Genomic DNA, 16,267 nt, shown 5'->3' on the forward strand with positions numbered 1-16,267 from the left:
CCAGGCCTCCATAAGACCTCAGCAGTGCCACAGGCTGATTGCCTCCATGCCACGCCGCATTGAAGCAGTCATTTCTGCCAAAGGATTCCGACCAAGTATTGAGTGCATAACTGTACATGATTATTTGAAGGTTGACGTTTTTTGTATTAAAAACACTTTTCTTTTATTGGTCGGATGAAATATGCTAATTTTGTGAGATAGGAATTTTGGGTTTTCATGAGCTGTATGCCAAAATCATCCGTATTAAGACAATAAAAGACCTGAAATATTTCAGTTAGTGTGCAATGAATCTAAAATATATGAATGTTAAATTTTCATCATTACATTATGGAAAATAATGAACTTTATCACAATATGCTAATATTTTGAGAAGGACCTGTACAAGTGAACTTTGATGACATACCATTCTTAAGACATCTTTCAACCTTGAGGCACCATAGGGGGCCAAATGTGTACTTTCTGATTATTTGGTGTTTTTGATTTTCAATATCTCAGTCAGCTTAAAGGTAACTTGGCAAGGATTTGCTTTGCACTTTTAAAATGTCTTTATCCTTTTGATTGCAAAGTATGTAAAACAAGAGCTATGCATTTTGCACACACCCTTTACCTTCTGTACCATTTTGGTCCCATTGACTCCCATTATAACCATATATTTTTGATGCACTGTAATCTTGGCATTTTATTATACTTTTCCCATGAGCACCAAAATAATCTCTAAGTCTCTACCTTCAGAATACAGAGAAAACTCTATTTTCCTGTATTTATTTTGGGGAAAATGGTTCTCTTACCTTTGAAAATGCATGTCAAAAAAATAACACCACAAAAATAGCCTTGGTGTGCAAGGAACACTATAAAGGAGTGGCGTAAATGTGGTTCAGAAAATATTTTTTTCTATTTGTGTACATGTATGTGTAATTGGTAGAAATAAGAGACAAATTGGCTTTGTTCATGTTTTCTTTATCAAGAGAGAATCCCCTCTCTCCTATTGGATGTGTGGCAAACACGTTTTTGCAGGTGCATCTTCTGTGAGAATAGTTTGTAGCCTGCAGTTTGCAGACGTTTCTCCAGGAGACTACCATGAAGAGAAGACCAACTCCAGAGGAGGCTGTTGCAGCAGTCTTGGAGTCCGATGAGAGTGAAGAGGCCATTCTGTACTTTCCTCCTCCTATCTTGACTGCAGGACCAATCTTCAGCCCTAAGACTTCATTTGGCCTTTTTTTCCATGATGACATCTTGCAGCTAATCCTGCACTTCACAAACCTGCAGGGGAGGAGATCAGCAAATGCATGGGATGATTTGATTGAAGAGGAGCTGTGTGCCTACTTGGGGCTGCTGATCTTAGCAGGCATGTTCAGGTCAAAGCATGAGTCCACCAAGAGCCAGTGGGACGAGTCAGGGCGTGCAATTTTTGATGCAACAATGTCCCAGAAGAGATTTTTCCAGATCAATTTGACCCCAAGGTTTGATGATAAACTGTTCCGACCAGACCAGCACAGGAAAGACAAGTTGCACCGATTGGGGACCTTTGGAGCAGATGGAGCTCCCACCTCCCCAAGCTGTTTAACCTAAGGAAAGACATATGCATTCATGAACAGCTGGTTTCTTTCAGTGGCTGCTGTTCACTCAGCCAAAGTATGGGTTGAAGATTTGGGCTTTCTGTGATGACACAGAGATCCAGGATTCAGTAAAACAAAAACCACATATAATCCTAGATTACAACAGGTGCAAAGGAGCTGTGGACCTTCTAGACCAGGTAATGCCAATTTATACATTTATTATTAACCATTATCAGTAGATGTTTTGATGTTACTCTTTATGTATGATTGTCTAAAAGCCAAAGACTATTTCTGTACATTTGTATTTTTTAAAGTAATAAGAAAGATGCGGATGTTACATGATCAATATTTTTTCTATTGCAGGGTTGTGGCACTTACTCCTGCCGTCGGCAGACACGCAGGTGGCCCATGTGTCTATTCTACCACATGATAGACATATCCTGCTACCATGTCTATGTCCTGTTCACCTCTGTGGACCCTGACTGGAACAGTAACAAGTGGTTCAGACGTCTCTTCCTAAAGCAGGTTGGCATAGCTCTAATCCACCCTGTCAAGGCAAAGAGAAGTCGTTTGCCAAGAGGACTGTCTGCAGCCAGGCTGGTCTTACAAGCCCAGAGCCAGATCCAGAAGAAGGAACGACAGGTCCAAGTGGAGGAGGAACCACAGCGAGGACCTTCCAGGAAGCGGAGACTTCTTGTGTCTTGTGCCCTCAGCACAAAAGTGTGGAAATGGTGTGCCAAATGTGGAACACATGCGTGCAAAATAACCTTAGTATAATCTCTAAATTATGCTTTGGGTTGTAAATGCATGGCAATCCTAAAAGAAAAAGCTGAACGTTTGTGGCTTGGTCTGAAGTTATTGAAAAGATTCTATGCTGTGAACATAAAAGATTTATGTAACACCCACTTCTAAAATATTCCACATTAGTGTTTATTTTTGGAAAATTTAGCATATTTTGTGTTTTTGCCCTTCAAAAATATCTGGTGTTTTTTTGACAAAGAGGGCATAAAACATAGAAAAATTTAAACAAATATGAAGAACTTTATATTTATAGATAGGTCTGAAGTTGCTGAAAAGATCTGATGCAGTGAAAATGAAAAAAACAAAATTTAGTACCGTGTTGGGACCTAAGGGTAAAAAGTGTATGTTTAATGTAACCGTGCCTTAAGAGTTAATATGGCACTGACTCACTTTTGCAGCAATAGGAGCTTCAACTCTTCTAGGAAGGCTTTCCACAAGGTTTAGGAGTGTGTTCATATGTAGATAAGAAAACCAGGATTGCAGCCTCTGCTCAAATTCATCCTTACGGTGTTCAAAAAGCTTGAGGTCAGGACTCTGTTCAGGCCAGTCAAGTTTCTCCACACCAAACTTTATACACCTGTAGCCATGAAAGTGATTGTAACATTTTCATGGCTATTCATTGATTTGATGGTGTGAGCCAATACTTTTGGGAATATAGTATATGCTGAAATTCCCCACTAATATTGCATTAGGAAAAAAAGGAAAGGTTAATCGAGCTCCTCTAATTTTAATTCTAATTGTTTAATACACATTGTCCCAAAAGAATTTAAGGAATGTTTCACTCTGAATACTTGCCATATTTAGGTATCAATGATTGATCCTTAGTCAACATTTATATCCCATATGGGACAACTGTTACCGGTTACTGTATTTAAACCTTTAAGGCTAGGTTAGTATTATGCACATCTCAGATGACTGTACATATATAAACTTAATCCACAAGTGTAAACTATTATTTTGAGACAGCAGTTGTCAAAGGTCTTTAAAGCTACAGAGCTGAACTCCCTCTTGGCAGTAAAGCTGCAAGACAGATGGGTTTCTGAGCACATTCAGCTCATGTTCTCTTTCAGTGGACTGGGAGAAGTCATCTGGGCCCTCCCCACAGCCACCATCCTCAGGATGACTTGGGTAACCTGGATGAACCATAAGCTCTGCTGTGATGACAGGTTGATGAAGGCCTGATGCTCTTCTGGAGATAGTTTCAGATGTTCTTGCTGCCAAAGCTTGCTTGAGAGCCCTCTGCAGTCTGGAGAATGACATGTTCTGACCCATGGTGGAGAGTCCCAAGTACACGTCAGGCCACCTGTGGACATTATAATGTATTACATTTTCAATAAGATTTACTAGTCTCAACAGAAGAAAAAAAAATCCAATGTATACAGCTATTGCCATTAGGCTAAAACATTTAGATCAGGTGCACCCTGTTTCCACTGATCATTTTTATATACTTTCACAGCTTAATTTGGTAAATTTAGTTGATTGGACACAATTTGGAATGGCAGACACCTGTATATTGCCACTTTCCTAAAATAACAGCACAAGTCATTTTTGACAAATTTTTTTTTTTTTGCCTAAATCAACTCATCCTGATCCTAGCCTCCTCTTGTAAAATTGTCTAAATCCTCAGTTGAGGAGGTCATGCAATTCCATGCCTGTTGTATAATGGCCGATGTCAAGACTGTGACTGAGACAGTTTTACAAGCTTTTCAAAATGGCGACCGCTTTAGGAAAAACCTAAATCTAGCCACTGAAGCTATTTTCATAATTTCGGGCTCATCCCCTATTGATAAGCGATAAGAATTACCACAATATAGGCTAGGCATTATATATTGCATACTTAGTATTTTATTTCTGTCTGTCAACTCTTTTTGTTCTTTTTAAAGATTACTTCATTAACTGTTTTTCTTTTAATTTTCCACATTTATGATCTAATTGAAAAAGACATGCAGCTTAATCAAAAGGACCATAAGAAATGGCTATGTCAACACTCATCTGTTATTACCTTTTTGGATGAAATTATTAATAACTGTTACATATATTTCATGAATTTTTTTGCTTCCTGAAAAAAATTTACTTTTATTATTATTTTAGGAAGAAAACTATATATAAGGTCCCACAGATGAAAGTGCAAGCCAGATCACAAGCACAAAAGAACTGCTTCTAGACCTCTAAGACTGTTGTGACATCAAATGTTTATGACATTAATAGAATATTTCAAAAAGTAAATTCATGCCGCTGAAATGAACAGTTGTTAATTTCAGATACATGGTCATAAATGTCACTAAAAGGGTATTCCAGGCTACTTCTTCGCTTTTCTACTACTTTTGTTGCATTCTTTTATGATGCAAAAGGGGAACCCCCACACGTAAGCTGACAACTGCTACAATGGCTGACAACACACACAGTAGCGAAGAATCTGATGTTTCCTTAAATATATTTCAGTCACTATCAGAGAGAGAAGAAGCATCCAATTCAACCAGTCTATTTTTGCCGGATGCCGGAGCATGGCCAAAGTCAATATGTATGAATCATATCACACCAACAGAAAACAGAGCGAGCACAACTTTCAGATTTTCAAAATAATTCACTACAGATGGACTAGATCTCACCATATTAATAAAAACATGCATATATTTATATATACGTGTATATTTTAGCAATTGTTTACATTAATTCAATTAGTTCAGTTACTGGGCTAAATACATTAACCAAGGTATTCTAAACCAAACAATTAAACATTAAATACTGCCAAACTAAGCAACTAATATAGCTTTGCTGCACTCAGTGTACTCACCCATTGTAGAACTAAACATGAAAATATCTGGACTCATAAAACAAAAAGTGAAGCAGTTTACCTGGTTTAACTTATCACTGGCTTTTATTGTGTAACTTGCATATGCTTCTTGGAGCTCCTTCGGACTTTGCAGCGTGCAGCAGAGCAGATGCAGTGTTAATCCAGGGTTACAGTATATGTGGCATATGTGAGTGAAACAACCGGAGATGAAGTTAAGCAGCATGGAGCAGTAGCAGCAGACCCAAGGGATGATTCAAGATTTGAAGACACTACCTGGTGTGTCATTTTTTTAAACTTTATATTTTTCATGATCTGCCTGTTAGGTTTTGAGTTTGAGTTCCTAGTCTGCTTTCTCTTAGTTCTTCAGTTGCTGTTATTTTAGATCATGCTTAGATTCATAATTCCATCCTTATGTTTACAGTGGAGAGAACAAGTATATGATACACTGCCGATTTTGCAGGTTTTCCCACTCGTACAGCATGTACAAGTTTTAAATTTTTGTCATAGGTACACTTCAACTGTGAACGAAGGAATGTAAAACAAAAATCCAGAAACTGGATTAAACTGTTTAACAATGACTGTACTCTTCTGAGAGCCATCATCCCATCTTTTCTAAGGAGCCTTCAAGCTCCATAGGGAGGAGATCCAGACCTAATGGCTCATACCCCATTAGGCTCTGAAGACTGCATTACTCCCTTGACCTTCATGAAGCCCAAAGACGGCAGGTTACACCGGGTGAATCATAGGTTTTTCAGGATCACCTGTGACACCAAGTAAATGACTAATGGTTTGGAGGAGATTTTCGATTAAAAGATTTGAAATTGACATTTTCGTCCACTCCAGATTGTTTCCAGAGGCGAAACATGCTTTAAACAACCAGGTAATAGGTTTGGGTTGGCTCTTCTTGTCACTACTTGAAGCTGGGCAGCAGCATTGGAAATTATGCATTATATAAGTAAGTATAATCTGCCAGAAGCAGTCCGGATGTTGGTTGAAAAAAAAAATCTGGATGTAAATTTAATCAGAGAAAATTGTTCTTATTTCTTGCACTTCTGAACTGTTTAGGGTAAAATGTAGGTAGGTACCCATGTTCTAGTAGCTGTCCTCTTACTAGGTTGAAGGGTCACATTTCATGCTTGCACCAGCAGGGCTTCTGTTCCATTCTTTGCCTGGATGGTGGTATCCAGGGTCTTGGTACGATCATCAAGGTTTGCTGTTAGGCTTTGGAATGAGTATTTTGCTTTTTCAATTGCTCAATAATAATTAGCTTTAATATGTACCGCATTATCAGTTTCATTTGAAAGTGGCTTTGGATAAAAGCATCTGTCAAGTGATCCATGCTGATCAGTGCACACCACAGACACATGGCTAGGAATTCTGCCAGCTGTCCACTGTTTTGGCTTCAGTTGCTTGCTTATAGAAGAGCAATCTCATATTTCATTCATCAGTTATTTGTTTTTTTGCTTCTTCCATTACCCAGTCCAGCAATCTAATATGTACACAAATTCTTAGCGAAAGGGGACAACAGTTAACGGGGTAACAGTTAAATTGTGGATTATAATTGAGTATCCCGGAAATGTGCAACAGTAGGTATCAACTGAGGAGATTGCTAAATCCATTAAATCTAAAAACACGTGAAAGTTACCAGTAAGTAGCAGCAGCAAAATGCGCCAGTATCCACTCAAACAGAAAAAAGAATCTGACCACAAGAACTGACCAAAAGACGATGACAACAATGGGTTCTGAAAGAAACAGGTTGCCAATTGGATAAAAAAAAAAAAACTAGGTGTTTCTATAGCTGAGCAGCAATTGTCAAGGTATCTCCTGTGCTGGAAACACGTATTTTGATGTTTTTCTTTACACAAAAACTACAATTGCTTCGTCCAAAACAATTTAGTTATTTTTGTGATGCTGTGCTATCAGCAAGTAATTCAAATTAACAGGAATAATGGCTTGAAAACATCAGTATTAATCTATACAATGTGTTCAACTTAGTGAACTGAGTTACTGAAATGAACTTTTTAATAATCAAATTTATTGAATATAATTGTATGCTTACATGTCCCAGATAAAAAGCATACATTGGACAAATAAAAGAACATTAAAGCAATAGATTTCCAATCCCAAGACAGCCATCTTTATATGAAACACGGAATATGCCATGGCCACGCATTACCATCTTGTCAAACCCGGCTCTCCAGCTACTTTGTTCTTTATTATGCTAGAAAAAGAACTTCTGTCTTAGACTGAAATGTTTTGGATCTCAATGCTTAGTAATGAAACACTAAATAAAAGAAAATCTGAATCTAAATGTTTACTAAATAAAAAGGTATTTAGTATATGTTTGCATACAGAAAACACACCAAAAATATAAATAATTCATAGTGTATTGACAATGGCACATCATGCTCAATGTATTTTTACAAAACAATTACATTACATTCAATTACATTAAAAAATTATAATAATTTAACTGAATGTATGGTGTATGGTATACACTCTATGAAGGTTAAAGGTAAAATGATCCTTGTCAGGTAATCACATACCTTTTCATTTGTTTAAAATAAAATAAAATCAATGCATGTTATACTATGATGAAAGCCAGTGACTTGAAACGTTTGCATAACTTTGTTTAAAAAAATTAAACCAAAAGAATTTAAGAAATAAGTCAGTGAACATGAGATCAGTCAACCTGACCCTCAAGTGTTATGCGTGAACTTTAAAGTTCTCAAAATCTTTAATTGTGGCTGCAAGCTCCTGCAAAAGAAATTGTGCTTTTAAGGGACCCAAGACGTTGGACAATAACTTAAGTAATCAGTTAATAGGCGAGTTTGTTTTTTGCTATGTGGTGTCTGTCCTATTGAGGTGGAATGTACAATCACTTAAACAATACAATCCTTTTGAAAGCTGTTAGGTGCTGGAGGTTGGATGAGGCCAGGTACTTATGTCATCCAATTTACCCCCTGCTAAGAGGGGACATGATGTGTGGGGACATGATGTGTGGGGACATGATGTGGGGGGGTGTCCTCACACAGTCACTGGTTTGAATGGGCCCTAATGGCATCTAGACATTCCACTTGCCAGAAAATTGTATGATACAATCCCCCGACCTCAGGCAAACCTACAATGCAACCCATATCTAACTTGGCTAGATGCTAGCAGTTATGTCTAATGTGTTTACCAAGCATCTTGTTTCTGATTAAATTTATGTGTTATTTGATTCATGTCTACAGCAGTTCTTGACATTCGAGCTCCTTGCAATCAAATAATACCAATTGATGGTCTGTGTATATATAAATTCATATTCAAATCAACAATTTCTACTATGCTGAACTCTACATAACTGGTTTTATAGGTATAAACAACACGCAAATGAAGTTTCACAAATTTACTGATTTCACTCATTTGCCACATTATTTTTGTGTAGTATCAATATTACATATCCCAATTCACTTCGGTAATATTAACAATTTCTTGACGTGTGGCATTTTTCTATTGCTCATATCGGCACCTGGACCTGGGAGTATAGAGTATGTTTGGGGAGTGTGAGTGAGGGTACGACATCCATTGTTGTTTGTCTTTACGTTGGGTGTGTAGGTGTGTGTTTTTAAGTGTACGCATGAGTGTGGGAATGTGTGATTGTGACTGTTTGTGCCTGTTTTTTGTGTCAGGTTGGGTCTTGGGCTGCTCCCTTTCCTGGATCAGTTTAAGCCCCCCATCAAATGTGGGGCCTATTCCCTCCCCGCCACACTACCTGCCAGTGGTTGATGTCTCTGCCCGCCGGTGTACTTGTGGTTCTTGGTATCTGGGGCTGGGTGCTTTGGTGTGTGCTGGCTCACTCCCGGTGGCTGCTTGCCGGGGCCTGGACCCCTGGGCTCGGTCGGGCTTGGGGAGTGATATGTCCCATGGTCTCGGGTCTCTGGGTCCATGGCTGAATCTGCTCGGGCGTAGACGGCTGCCAGCGGGGCCTGTGGGCTCATCGCTGCAGCTCCCTGGGGCTTCTGCACTGTGGCTGCTGGGTGGTTCCCCTGGGACTCTCCCCTGCTCTTCTCTGGGGGGTTGTGGTAGTCCCGGCGGTGGTTCCCCCAGGGTTCCTGTGCTCTGGGGGGCCTTTGGATGTCTGTGGCTTGGATCTCCTCCGTATCTGTCCCGGGTCCAGGGGACAGTTCTGTGGCTCCTCACACTCACTATTGCATATTTTTATGGAGAAACCTTGTGTACATAAGCGCGCTCACACTCAGATCCACAGGTGTTTAGATTCAGGTGTTAACAGATACACAAATGTTCTATATTGAGCCGAATTTACCACTAAATACATCTTGCATTGATAAGTACCGTGCACTTTTCGGTAGAAAAGCTCGTAATATGAACGTTTCTGCAGATGTAGAAGCAAGCAGGGTGTTATCTTGTATTCTCTACATCCTTCTTTCTTTCCTCCATTCTTTTTTCCTTCTCTCCCCTTTTCCTTTTTGCCCCTCCTCTCTCTTTCGTGCTTCTTATTTTTTTCCTTTTCATTTCTGTCTCTGTGTCCGTAACAACTGTAATAATGCCAAAGTAGTTTCTAATAAAGTTTCTTTTTATAAATATCAAGCAGAGCTTTAAAGCATTAGCCGTAATGCTCCACTTGTGAAAGTAAATCTGTTGGGCTTTTTCTTGGCACTCAGACAACAATTCTGAGCGCTACATCACATCTTGCAATTGTTGGGACCCACAGCCATGGAAACAACATGAAAGATACGGTACAAACTTTTCTGGAACTTTCAAAATAAATTGCATTAACCTACTTCCGGCACAGCCAGTAAACGGGGTAACTGTGACGTCACTGTCCAAATAAAAGCACCGCTCTTGCTACCTTCTTTCTCTTCCACACCGGTGATCATCGGGACAGGGGAGGCACAGCGCGCTAATGTCTCTTTGCTGGCAAAAAGACATAATTGTTCAACTTGATCCAAGAGTGTCATACGATCATCGATCATATGCACTGAGTTAAGTACGGATGAATTACTGTTTGTGTATCCAGTATTTGTTCATGAAAAGGGGGTAATAATTAAGGTACAAGCCTGGAATGACTTTCTCTGTCTGAGGCCTGCAGAAGCAAACTGTGTTCCAGAGAAGTCCCCAGTAGAGACGCTGTCTCTACGAAGCTGAGATGAGCGGTTTTTCCCGGTCTGAAAGGACGACAACAGGAGCCGCATCACAGTGGTAACGTGCAGTGTGGTCAGCGGACAGAACGGGCTGCCCAGCCACTGCTCCGGAGGTTAGCTGGAAGCTAACCCTTTGTTCACAGAGCTTTCTTCAAACTTTGTCATCGCCCGGACAACTCCTCAGCATGGTTCATACGAGGTTAGGGTTTGGGCAGAGTAATAGAGAAAGATTTATGATCTGAACGTTTTCCATTTTATGAAGTTTATGGTTTTGTTTGTGTGAAACTCTGCTATCTTAGTGTTAGCAGGCTATCTGCAGCACACGTGCTCAGTTTTTGGTGTTCCGTGTTTGTGTGTTTTTAAAGTTAAGACAAACTTTACTTGAAGGGTGATTTTAAACACAGAAGATTGATCATAACGCGCCGTCCGCGCTTATGCATTTTAACCCTTTTTATTAACGGTATTTTAAAGGTGTGTGTTTGATTCTGTTGCTAAGCTATCAGCTTCTTTTGTTAGCTTTTAACTGCTAACAGCTATGAAACACCATTAAGCCCCATTTCTCCAGAAAGATTTGGCTCTTGACTAACTTACCTTAACTTCCAGATTCTTCAAGATAATCCTTGGTTCTCAAACATAAACATTGCATGGTAATGTTGCATCACTCTTTTGGTCATGATTTTCAATAATCTTTAATCAACTTGTTTATATTGAAGACCCATTAGTCTTCATTATTCTTTAATTCTGCTTGATAGTTAGTTGAATTGTTTTAGCATAGTAAAGAGTTTGTTGATTGAAATATGTTTGACTTTGAGTTGACTTATGTTAGTTAATAAATTATTGTATTTTAAGAAATTGTTTGAATTCGTTCCATGTGTGCAGAGTTTATGCTGTTCAATAATGTCAGAGCTTGCCTCAAACCTTTCTATTTTGTCCTAATACCACCACCTTACTGGGCTGGTATTCACAGGATAACCCTGAACAGACCGAAATATTATTTGATAAAATATAAAAACATTATTTTAAATAACATTTTCAGATTCATAGTAACAAAACACAACTAAGGAGAACCTCACCAAAAAAACTGCCACCCAGGTGTTGCTTAAGATTATGTTATAAACACACAAATATACCTGATTCCATAGTGTTTGAAGATAGGGACTGAGTCCAGGGCATCCTTTTCCACTTGCATGTAAAAAGTGTGGAGGTGTGCTGGCACCCACGGACAGTTGTGTAAACCTGGCTCTACTGGAATACGAGTGAATGGAATCCTTAGATCTGAGAGGACTTGTGCGAACACTTCACGAACATCTGGAAAGTATAAGCAATACAACAAAAATGACTCCTCCTGCCTGACATTAAGTTTATTTCTATGGTTTCTAATTACATAAGTGGCACCCCAAGACACTTTACAATTAATCAAAGAATTATCCAAATTCAATTCAAATAATTTAGTTCATTACAATACAGTCCAATCATGTAGTCGCATTCAGAATTGGTTACATATGCCCCTTTTCCACTGGCTCCATTTAGCCAGGCCTCAGTCCACTTAACCCAATTTGCAAGCGTTTCCATTATTGTTTTTTCTGTACTGGTACCTGCTTTGCCTAATTTCTGAGCAGCTACAATCAGGGCTGAGTAGGGACTACATGTGAGGTGAACAGATTGTTGTTTACTGATTGGCCATGGGAGCAGGAGAAAGTAGAACATTTTCGAAGAGGTAGTGCAGAGAAACTGCAACTTAAAACTCAAGAGCAACTACAATAATATTAACCTCTTAAGGTTAATATTATTGTCTGATCTATTTGTGATTAAACAAAGAAAAAAACTTTGTTTTGAGCCTCACCAAAACTATTTATAAAACGAACAATGGAAAACACCATGAAAATAGCCCACAGCAATGTTGTCACTGTTATCCTGAAATTAGGCCAATACGCTCACTTTTTATGAGCATAGCGGCCCTTTGACTGACATGTGGGCTACCTCCGTGTGGTTTTTATGTCGACTATTACGCATGCGCTGAGTCTGTTCCTGCTTCCTTTCACCCTATGACCCTGTGTGACCGCTAATGGTAAAGCTTTCTAAAATCATGTCAGCTACGAAGGGTGGGTATAAACGGCGCTGTATGACAGAGTTCTTCCCGGTAGCTGCTAAGCACAAATTGGGTGATGGTCCTTCCACTAATGGCGAGGAGCAAAATGACAGGCCTGCAGCAAGTACTAGCACTGTGTCAGTCATTTACAAGGACATCATTTCTGCTGTTGGAGGGCTTAACAAGCAGAAGAAATAGAGGTTTAGCATTTATCCAGCATGGAAAAAAGCCTTCCAATGGCTGGACATAACTGCTGATGAAGCTGGTAGGCATTCACATTGGGTGATTTGCTCTTTTTAAACCTATGATTTTATTTTTATGCTAGCAGTGCTATTTGTGCCAACCACTTCCATGATTTCAGCCTAACATTGACACATATTGACAATTATTGTCATTATTAGCCATTTATAATGTGCATTTTCCATGGAAATGCCTACATTACATAGAGCGTAACATAAATGCACATTACAGAAAATATATTGTAAAAACATACCATCTGATATTGAATATTGATCGAGCTATATAGATTTTCATATATGAATGTGTTAAAAAGTACTACCTTAGCACCCCCTTAGAAGAAAAATCTAATCCCTCCCCCTAAATAATTGCAGCAAAAATGGACGTCATCAGTTGAAGGATATTTGTACCACAAAATTTTCAGTGGGCAATGTGCCAGGCGGAACTGGGATTTTGACACAATTTTTCAAAATGTCCTAAAACTGTGCCGAATGTGTTTTTCATCTCATAAAAGAGAATCTGGTCAAATAAATGTGCTGATTTCCATTGTAGGACTCCTGCATATGAAACAGCCTTTGGTCATGACATTTACCCTGTATCTCATCAAACTGTACAATTGTGCACAGCATAAAACCAATATTATGGAAAGAAATCCAAGTAAAATGTATTCTTTTATTTTCAACTGGAGGAATTTTATTGAAAAAAAAAGAATTAGCAGTGAAAAACAATGTAAACAAATCTGCAAAAAAAAAATATCAATAAAAACTAAATAAACAAATGTTAAAAAAACAAACATCAATAAAAACTACCGTATTTTCCGCACTATAAGGCGCACCGGATTATAAGGCGCACCTTCAATGAATGGCCTATTTTATAACTTTTTTAATATATAGGGCGCACCGGATTATAAGGCGCCTAGAATAGAAGCTATTGCAGTCAAACGTTTGACTGGGGTTGCGTTATGCATCCACTAGATGGAGCTGTGCTAAAGAGAATGTCAACAAAACAGTCAGATAAGTCAGTCAGTCAAACTTTATTAATACTCTACAAACCAGCGTTCTGATAACTCCATTCACTCTCATGGTAAGGTCTCCTCTACATAGAATTCTATTGAATAGAGCCAACCGCACGTTAGGAATGCATTGGAGTCTATGAAGTTGAAGTTGAAATCAAACGTTAGTTAAAACGTGAAAGGGAACTTTTCCCTGATTCAGTAAACACGTAAAAGAAACAGTTTGATGCACTAAATCAAACGTTAGTACTGTTAACCTTTCCTGTTTCTGTCCCCTGACCGTAGTCTGATGACACAGGGGAGACGCTTTCTCCAGGGCCGAAGTTACTAGTTTCCTCGGGGTTAACTCCCTCACTCATACGTTGCTGAGTTGAGCATGAAGAAACAGCATCAAAACACTGAGTTGTTGATGAGATTCGGGGTTCTTTTTAATGACTTTGCAGCACGTAAAAACACAGGGCTTAAAGACTCATACACCGCTGCTCCGGTCGCCGTCTCTACCCACCCCACACACACAATAATACCGACGTCACTCCTTCACTCTTGATTCTCAGCTACGGCAGCACACAGCGCCACCTCTGTCCGGAGGAGTAATGTCAACATCTTCCATACACACACACGAAACATACACCCCACACACTGACCTTCTAATCACATATAGTTCAGGCGATTCCTGCAACAGTACATTCAAACGTTATACACACACAAGTGGTGTTGGACTAGGAGTAAGCATAGTACAGGTGTTTACCGCTATTACTTCGGCGACAACCCTGACTACGGTAGCCGTAATGCTGCAAGCGGTGCGGCTTTGTAGTTTACCAGTCGTACTGAAACATTTTGACAGAGCGCCGTGTACAACCAGTATGGATCAACCAATTAACCAATTGATCCATATATAAGGTGCTCCGGATTACAAGGCGCACTGTCATTTTTTGAAAAAATTAAAGGTTTTTAAGTGCGCCTTATAGTGCGGAAAATACGGTATATTAACAAATGTGCAAGAACAATAAGCAATAAAAACTATATACACAAATTTGGTGACCACAGGAAATTCTTGCCAGCTGAAATTATCCTTTGCGCCTTTGAATTGGTATAACTGACTATGGTCTGGATGGTGCTTGCACTAAAAAGCAGCCTCAACCGGGTCTGCGGTGACCATGATTTTGTGATATCAAGTCTAGGTCCTGGAGGATGCCTCTGGGTAAATGTAGGAGCTTGTGCCTCAATGTCAGTGCCATTTGTCCTCGTCATTATCATGTCTAGAGGTTGCCTGACTCGCCCGCCTTGAGAGTTGTTTACCTATCTTTGTTGACTTGTAAGAGTTGCTCCTATTTTTGGGACAGAATAAAAATACACATAATAAATTATTTCCTACTGTACACAAAAAATAATGAAATAACATACAAAGGCAATGATGTAATTTTGGAACATTAAAGTAACAATAATATAACAGCTATATAGATGGCCTTGGACCAGTTCCACAAACAGGCCCCGCAGTCATTTTGTTCTAAAGGGGTGGCTAATATAACAGGCCGAATCGATCACAAATAAAACTACCGACGCACAAAAGTAGTTACAAATGTAAAAAAAAAAAAAACAGTAAAGCATTGATGAAATAGCTGACATGTAATGTAAAGTTGGTGGAAATAAAAAGTAGCACTCCAACTTACTCGTGAACCGGGTCCCGAAGAAGATCCTCATCCACTTCAAAATTAAAACTGCTTTCCGAAGAAGCAGTCTTCTACTTCGAGGTCACTGCCCTGCAAAATTGTTTCCAAGGCTTCAGAAGTGTTTGTTTTACTCTTCTGTGACATCATAATGTTCGAAATTCACGGAAAAACCACGAAACAACAGGCAAGCTGTGTGCGTAGCAATGCGAAAAACAAACTGTGCGTAAAACAAAAGTTACTACCACTTTTATAACCTCGGTTAAGCATATGTGTTTCCTGTAGCATTTTAGGGATAGACCTTAGTCTATCCATACAATGTTACAGGAAACACCTGAAGGACCCCCTAAGCATCATATTGTTTGTTTAAATTGCTGTAAAACCAAAAGTATTTGTGAAAAACTAATTTAGCGAATTGCTTTGTAAAAATTAAAGCCTCCTCTTGCAAGGGATTTAGGAAAAAAAATCTGGCGGTGTTTGACCTACTTTTAGAGGCAGCGAAAAATGGGCATCCCTCCGTCGGTGGGTTCGTCTGAATTAACAGGCTAAACATTTAAAAAGACTGTTGCAGTAGTTCAAATGGGACGAAATAAAAGTGTGGATAATCATTTCTAGTTCTGTGTTTGATACAAAAGATCTAAGTTTAGAGATGTGTCTAAGGTGATAAAAGCAGTTTCTGACAAGCTACTTATAGTGAGTCTGAAGAGACCAAGCACTACAGCGTTTCCCCTACCATTATCCAAGAGGGGCGCCCTGCCCTGCCCCACCAACAAGACCGCACACCCCCCAAGAAGATCACGGCATGTAGTAATAGTACGTTTTCACAGTTAATGTCATTAATATTATTAGATCACGTCATGAGTGATTCCTGTCCCTGCGTCATTGCCACTCTACTTTTTAAAAGCTGGACAAAAACACAGTGCTCATACTCAGCATCAACGACACTGACACGCTGAGTTACGTGTGC

The 16,267-nt window shown here is 39.2% G+C and overlaps 1 protein-coding gene across 4 annotated transcripts in view; it reads right to left on the reverse strand.

Annotated features, from left to right (window-relative positions):
• Positions 1-3,068: 3,068 nt before the first annotated feature.
• The window catches only part of ydjc (YdjC chitooligosaccharide deacetylase homolog), a 54,198-nt gene continuing 40,999 nt past the window's right edge, over positions 3,069-16,267 (reverse strand). For 2 of the 4 annotated variants that reach the window (XM_047381406.1, XM_047381407.1), the window contains exons 6-7: positions 11,426-11,603; positions 3,069-3,660 (exon numbers count right to left, since the gene is read on the reverse strand). In XM_047381406.1, coding sequence (XP_047237362.1) covers positions 3,330-3,660; positions 11,426-11,603 — 509 coding nt within the window. In that variant the 3' untranslated portion in view covers positions 3,069-3,329. Of the gene's footprint in view, positions 3,661-11,425; positions 11,604-16,267 lie in introns of those variants that run through there. The other 2 variants (XM_047381408.1, XR_007040612.1) reach the window with 2 other exon arrangements.

The sequence above is a fragment of the Girardinichthys multiradiatus genome, chromosome 12 (assembly GCF_021462225.1).
Source record: "Girardinichthys multiradiatus isolate DD_20200921_A chromosome 12, DD_fGirMul_XY1, whole genome shotgun sequence".
Lineage (NCBI taxonomy): Eukaryota > Metazoa > Chordata > Actinopteri > Cyprinodontiformes > Goodeidae > Girardinichthys > Girardinichthys multiradiatus.